General features: G+C 46.7%; 1 protein-coding gene across 1 annotated transcript; it reads left to right on the top strand.

The window, feature by feature from the left end:
* The first annotated feature begins 5,694 nt into the window (after nucleotides 1-5,694).
* On the top strand, nucleotides 5,695-6,773 carry LOC125512462 (ubiquitin-conjugating enzyme E2 11-like). Its single transcript, XM_048677556.1, has 2 exons — nucleotides 5,695-6,022; nucleotides 6,138-6,773. Exons 1-2 carry the CDS (start codon nucleotides 5,759-5,761, stop codon nucleotides 6,501-6,503), a joined length of 630 nt encoding a protein of 209 aa, XP_048533513.1. The 5' UTR covers nucleotides 5,695-5,758; the 3' UTR covers nucleotides 6,504-6,773.
* Nucleotides 6,774-7,321: the final 548 nt, after the last annotated feature.

Genomic DNA, 7,321 nt, shown 5'->3' with positions numbered 1-7,321 from the left:
CAAGTCAAGGTCTCCAGAAAGTCGAGCCATCCCTATAAAGCATCCAAGCCGGAGCTGTGACTGTGAGCATCGGTGCAAAAGCAGGTAATATACAGATGCCTTGCTCCGTGACAGCACTGCTGGGTGCCGTTGGCATCACCAACACGTTTGTAAAAACTGAGAAGGTTTTCCGAAAACAGTAGAGCACCAAGAAGTGCGCTGAACCCAGGAGCAATTGTGGCAAAGCAACAGCAGCACGGTACGTAGCACAAGCATATATCTTGCTTCTGAAGCTTATAGAACAAGACCCTGTTTGTTTCAGCTTCGCTTGGATTTTAATCACCTGTGGATCGCTTCAGTGCCGAATCTGATTCCAATGAAGTACACTTTGAGGCGCTTCAGAAAATTGCACTAAAAATGACCCAAATTCAGATTCAGCTTCACTCGCAAAGTTGATTTCAAATAGCAGTTTGTTTCAGATGTCAGATTTGGTTTCATTGGCAAAGCTAAATCTGGTCCCAAAATCCAAAACAAACAGGGCCAAAAGTCATGCACGCATGCATCATCAACAATATCGAGTTTGTGGCGACCAAACAGGCGACAAGATCCGACTTTGATGATCTACAACCACCACACCACAAACCGTATGCACGGGTGCTATATCCGTATGAATGCACATCGCTTCAACGTGCAACTATATTGTTGTTGGGTGAAACCCTAAAGGGGATCTTTTCACACTTGGAGGGAAAAAAAAGGAAGAACACACAAGAACACAAGGGGGAAATCACTCAAACATACCCAAATCACACATCCACTAGAGTAGCATACATGAGATCCACAAGCATACAAGAACAATTCAAGGAAAATAGCACTTGGGTAGAGTTCTTCCCACTCCAAGGAGATGAGGTCTTGATGTTGATCTTCTCCAAGAGGAGGCCTTGATAATCCACAAGGATTCTTCCCAAAGAGGGGTCTTGATCTCCAAGAGGAGGGGATACAAGGAGCAAAGCTCTCTAGTGTCTATCAAATACTTTGCTATCCTCTCGAGCAAGCTAGATGAGGGGTACTTATAGTCTAGGGACGAAATAAGAGGAAGAGAGGGGTACAAGGGTCTTTTTAGCCCTACTTGCGCGCAGGCAAAACGGTGGAGTCCGGACACCCGGGGTAAAGTGGCCCGGGCACCCGAAGGTAAAGGAGCCGGAGGGGACTGGGCACCCGGAGGAGGAGGGGCCGGCATGGAGGAGGCCGGGCACCCGGGGGTGCGCCCAGGCAGGGGGACCAGGCACCCGGGGCTGTAGGGTCCGGACACCCAGGGTGTCCAGAGGGTTTGCTCCCCCCTCTGCCATATGTCTGGGCACCCGGGGTGTCCCGAGGGTCCTTTTCTTCGAGCTTCCCGTGTCTTCCCTTCTCCATGGTTCCTTGGACCTCCATCATAGCCTCCACACGGCCGTCTCCTTCATACTTAAGAGTGCATAACATCTCCGTTTGAGGTAGAACCCAATTCTCATGTGAATCCGAACGAAACTTGAAGAGGAAAGAATTGACCTTGTTCTCGATGGCGCGTGCACATGCTCTTGTCATTGTCCTCTCAGTGCTTGTGATGGTGATGGAGTGTCCATGTGTATGGTCAAGGGATGCTCCACATCATATATGTAAGAGAAAGTCCGTCAGTACAAGCATTCCTGCATGTGAAAATACTGAACCGTTTCTAGTCTATTATGTTGCTTACATTTAATAAATATACAATAAATCAAATGTATTTAAGTTTAATTCTCATATTATTAATCAAAATTTTCATGTTTTATATAATCAATTCTCATTGAAATGTATTGCAACCAATTTACGTAACAACACACAATGTATCATTTAGTTTTCTTAATCGTAGGAGCCAAGTTTCAGCTATTTTACAGCTACGCATGGCACTTTCCCACGGAACTGAGAGTTGATATACATGGAGATACCATTTTCTGATCAACGGCCATTAGATCTAGCGGAAAACACCATGAAGCTGATTTTCATCCATAATTTGAACAAGCATTTTTGTCGTCATGATATGCATCAACAGTGTAGCATGTTTCTATACCCACCATATTATTATGGAAAATTTTAGCCAAAAGGCTGAGAGAAACAACAACAACAACAAATAGCTAGGAAATGCATCCTAAACCTTTGCCCGAATCTGCTTAGGAAAGTCCTCGAAACTTGGTTGTGACAAAACCAACAAGATGAATGACCACTCGGTAAAGTCAGGGCAATCTCAACTCGGGGTTGTTTTCCCATAAATTAACTGCCACAAAAACTAGGAAAAAAAGGAACTTGCAGTTTGATTCTTGGCAAGAATTTCAGGTTAACCACACGGGGAAGCTTCGGTGTTGCACGATGATTTCAAGCACCCGAAGGACGTCTTTGACATGAAGTGCGATTAGAACAGAAGGCAAGAGCTGGACTTCTTCAGCAAGATATCCAGGATGTCCTTAGCCCGGACACAGACGCCTTCGTGAGCGTGTGGGATAGAATGTATGGTAGCCTACTCCGCTTTGGGCATCTGTATAAGAATTGGTGCCACGATTCACTACTTTGAGGCAAAAGCAGAACTGATGTCGGGCTTGCTTGTTCCCCCTTAGCTGCACCGAATGATTCACGCAACATAAGTTCGGCGTCTCCCCGAAATTGGAATTTCTCATGTTGACCTGCATAATTCAAATTAGTAAATGTTTTGTTCGTGTATGTGTATATAAAGAAATGTACAAATGCCTATAGCCTGTGCCTGGGGTAGATCGCATCTCATCTTATCTGTTCATGTTCAGTTGGCTATAAGGCCTCTTGACTCAAGTCCAGTGACGCTGTGAACATTGTCGTCGATGATGGTGTGACTTGTGAGTTCAACAATATTAGCTTCAACTGCCTTATGAACTTGCCAACTAATGGGCTCTAGTTTGTTTGCTGGTTAGAATATGTTATGTGATGTTGCAGTGCCAGTGCTGCAAAACTGCAAGTCATGTTGCCGGTGGAAAGGTAGAAGGATGCTATAGTGAAGAGACGAGAACCAACCTAGGCGCCTAACTCAGAGACTCGAGAGTTGCACAAAACCGCCTGATCTCAATAAAACTCCTTTTATGGAGTATAGATTGCAAAATTCTCTATCAAATTTCCAAAAGTGGTCTCCACCCCTAATTTATTTTGGGATGCTCTAAATCTAACCCTTTACCCTTCCTCGAGGACGTGAAGGATATTTTTGAGTGCACTAGATAATCTTTTAGGAGTTTTTTTAGAAATAGAGGGTAGAAATCCCCATCTGATCATGACCTCGCTTTAGGAAAAGATTGATCAAGTTTATTAAAAAAACCTAACCGAAACCCTCAACAACCCATAGGGCAACATTCTCCTAGGAGTGGATGGAGGGAAATTTCCATCAACTGCCTCACCATGAGTGCCCCTGGTTTCACTGTTACTGCCCAGAATCGATCTCCAACACCCGCATAGCTGCTGTTGCCATCCTGCCGCCGACACTGCTTTCTCCCACCCCTTCCTTCCCTCTCCTCCCGACCATCATAACCCTTCTCACACCGCCGGACGGCACGAGCCCCCAGCTGTGGCGGGCAACCCTAGGCCTCTACACGTGAGGTGCTTGAGTGGCCAACAGCGGATGCATTGGAGAGGGTCTGGGTGTCATGCTGCATGCCGCCGCCTATGGCAAACGACGGTGGAGAGCCAAGCGACCCAAGCATGACCTCAAGTGTTGGCACTTGCCTACTCGGTAACATTGGAGGTGTCGAGCCGGAGGTCCTAGCGGCTACACAGGAGGAGCCTGCAAGGCACACGACGACTGTGACACCCCTGGCCGCAGGAGGCGGCGGTAGTGTCGTGTGGTTAGAGGCCGTATCCTTGGAGGAGGTAGGCGGCGGCGAGAGGATCCATGTTGGGGAGAGCGCGGCGGGTCCTACATTAGGGCTTGTTCGGTCAATGCCCCTCAATCCCTTACAAACCTCTTCAACCTCTGCCTAACCGAACAAGCCCCATTTTTAATAGGAAGGCCTACATGACTAGCTTTATTAAAAATCAAACCACAGTTACATCGTTCGTTCGTTAATAATTTAATGTTAAAATCCGGGGGTAAATCAAACCAAACCGAGGGCTGGTTCTCACGACCCTATTCAACTAGCACATGAGATACTACATTAGACTCCCTATTACAAAAATTGACACAAGACTTCCCGAACTCACTTAACTCCCGACAACAAGCATCTAATATAAGGGTTGTCACCAGAATACTCATCCTGGTTAAGAGCTTGAACCACCGTGATATTATCCATGCACACAAAAATCATTGCACCCCATCCAGTTAGCCAGCTTCATACCTTCACACAACGTCACGGCCTCAGCTGACACAACATTAGGGACATGGTCAACTTTTGCAGTTGCCGTTGCCAAGAAGAATCCTGCGTGATCATGAACCTCTGTGCCAGAAGAACCTGAAAAATCTGCCTATGAAAAAAAATAAGCATTGACATTAACGATAGTCCGGCCAGCTAGAGCCTTCCTGAACAAGCCCTTAGTGAGGGGATTAACCGAACAAGGAGTTAGGAGAGATGGAGGGGAAGACAAATATTTTTTCCGCTGCTGGGTTTGCACGTTAGCTGTAGAGCATCTAAAAATCATTAGCAGTTTTGCTAAGTCTTAGTCGAGTGAGACTTCGTTATATCTCAACCGATGCTATATTCCTTTGATCTTGCATAGATTTATACTCTCTCCTGTTCTTTTTACTTTGCATATAAGAATTATCTGAAGTCAACTTTGTAAAGTTTGACCATATTTATATGAAAAAATATTAACATCTACAATGCTAAATTTATACAATATGGAAACTTAAGTCATGATGCATCTAATGATGTTGATTTGACATTCTGAATGTTTGTATTTTTCTAGAAATTTGGTCAAAATTTATCAGGTTTGACTTCAGACAAATCTTATATGCGAACTAAAAAGGGCCGAAGGGAGTACAAATTATGTTTGCTGTTTCTTCTTCTTCTTCTTCTTATATACTATGTCACTTGACTAAAATTTGGTTAAATCTCAGTCGACTGAGGGGCAAGTAGTGGCTGAAACCCAGCTCGATGCACCCACGCAAGAAAACATAGCAAAATATTTCAAAAAAAAGCTGAAACCTTGTGGAAATGACTATGAACAAATGTTAGAAGTACTTGCAAAGTTTTGTGGACAAATGACATCCGAGGAGCATTGTACACTTTTCTTTCACAAATTTTGCTCAAAAGTGCACATATATTTTGAGTAATTTTGTTTTTTTATACAGAGCTTCTCGAATGTCATTTGATCACCAAACTTTGCAAACACTTCTAACATTTGTTCATAATTATTCCCACAAAGTTTAAGTTTTTTTAAATGATTTACTATATTTTCTTGTGTGGGTGTAGCGTGGGTGCACCGAGCTAGGTGTAGAATACCACTCTCATCGACTGAGATCTAAACACACCCAATTATTAGAGCACAGTCAGAAACAATTTTTGAGGCTGCCTTTCAGAGTATCTCCCAGAGTAGCTCTTGACAGCAACGTAAACTGATCTTACCCTATCATGTAGAGTGCGGTCTATTTTCTGAAAAGTGTATAGAGTGTGGTCTGACGCAGCGTTGCGTCTCCAAGTCAAGGTCTCCACAAAGTAAAGCCATCCATATAAAAGCATCCAAGCCGGAGCTGTGAGCATCTACCTAGCTAGTACTGCAGATTTCCTTACACGGAGGCGGGGCAAACGGGAAGGGGAGGATGAGTGCGCGAGCACCGCCGCCGCCGACCATGCCGGAGTCCGACTGGGCGGTCAGGCGGATCCGCAAGGAGCTGAAGCTGCTCTGGCTCGACCCCCCGGCGTTCTGCCGGCCCGGCCCGGCGCCCGTGACGGACCCGTTCCACTGGGAGGTGGTCATCGACGGGCCCGACGGCAGCCCCTACTCCGGCGGCACGTTCCCCGTTGACGTCGCCATCCCCAAGAAGTACCCCATGAAGCCCATCAAGCTCACCTTCAAAACCAAGGTACGTGCGCGCGTGCGTGCTCCGCGTGGCAACAGAGGAGATTGATCGCGCATGCGGTACGTCGTTTGATCCCTTCCCATACCCGTCGTGATCTCTCCGCGTGCATGCGCTGCAGGTGTACCATCCGAACATCGGGCCGGAGGGGAGGATGGCCCTGGACATCTTCGGCGAGTGGTGGAGCCCGGCGATCACGATAAGCACGGCCCTCCTGTCCGTCGTCTCCGTCCTCTACGACCCCGTGCTGGATCTCCCCGTCCGCCGCGACGCCGCCCTGCAGTACAGGCACGAGCGGGGTCTCTTCGAGCAGAAAGCCAGGCGCTGGACCCGCAGATACGCCTCGGCGCCGGTCGCCTCCTTCTGCCCGGCAGCGCCAGGGAAGGAGCTGCTGGAGGAGGCGGCGACAAGTGGGGCAGTGGCACGTCGTCGTTCTTGCGGGGCAGGCAAATGGCGTTTCTTCGCGGCTCGTCTCCTTGCCATCTAGAGCATGCGTTCGGCCGTTCACCGCGATGAAGTTCTTTCACCACAAGAACTACTAGTACTAATTTGGTCTAATATGTAATTTCGATAGATTGGGTTGTCTTAATTAGTCATGTTCGGATGCTTATTGGCGTTGGTGCGAGCCTCGTTGCACCGCACTGAGGCGAGGTGTAGTGGTCGATGAATGCTCCTACGCAACTTCTGGAAACAGAAAGCATGGTATCTGTGCCTTTGTTCCGTGTTCTTATTGTACTAAGTTGTGTGCTGCCCTTTGTATGATCTAGTAGTTTTTTTTTGCAGGGTATGATCTAGTAGTTGATGGTGACAGGTTTTGACGCTTTTCTTCAAAAAAATAATTTATCTTATACGACCACGTCGTACGCCTCGCTACGTGAGACCCATTCGGATTCACGACATGTGTCAGTACCTATCTCAAAGCACTAGTCCCCGATTAGACCCAGCCGAGCCTTAATTCTGACTAGTCAAGTAACTCAACATCAAGCAACAAAAGTAAATTATACTCCTTAATATTTGATAGGATCTATGATGTTTCTGTCCAACACCCATCAGATTGGAGATAAACATCAATCTAAAAGAAGCTAGTTACTAAAATTTATTCTTGGTGCACAATACAAACACTAATGAGGTAATGCATACTACTTGCTAGCTACCACATTAGTGTTGGCTGGTAATGCATACTGTTAGGTTGATCTCTTCTCCGTTCAAACCCAACGGGTCGAACAGGCCCTTGCATCGCGCCCTGATCGTGGGCGCCCAACCAAATCATGGTTGGTGGGCCCTTCTCACCCGCGCTATATTAAC

The sequence above is a fragment of the Triticum urartu genome, chromosome 6 (assembly GCF_003073215.2).
Source record: "Triticum urartu cultivar G1812 chromosome 6, Tu2.1, whole genome shotgun sequence".
Classification (NCBI taxonomy): Eukaryota; Viridiplantae; Streptophyta; class Magnoliopsida; order Poales; family Poaceae; genus Triticum; species Triticum urartu.
This window is presented reverse-complemented; position numbering and strand designations above follow the sequence as displayed.

Excerpts from the sequence above, each read along its gene's own strand:
- LOC125512462 (XM_048677556.1), top strand. The coding sequence starts at position 5,759 with ATGAGTGCGCGAGCACCGCCGCCGCCGACCATGCCGGAGTCCGACTGG. Across the intron at positions 6,023-6,137 it reads AGCTCACCTTCAAAACCAAG|GTGTACCATCCGAACATCGG; the intron begins GTACGTGCGCGC and ends CATGCGCTGCAG.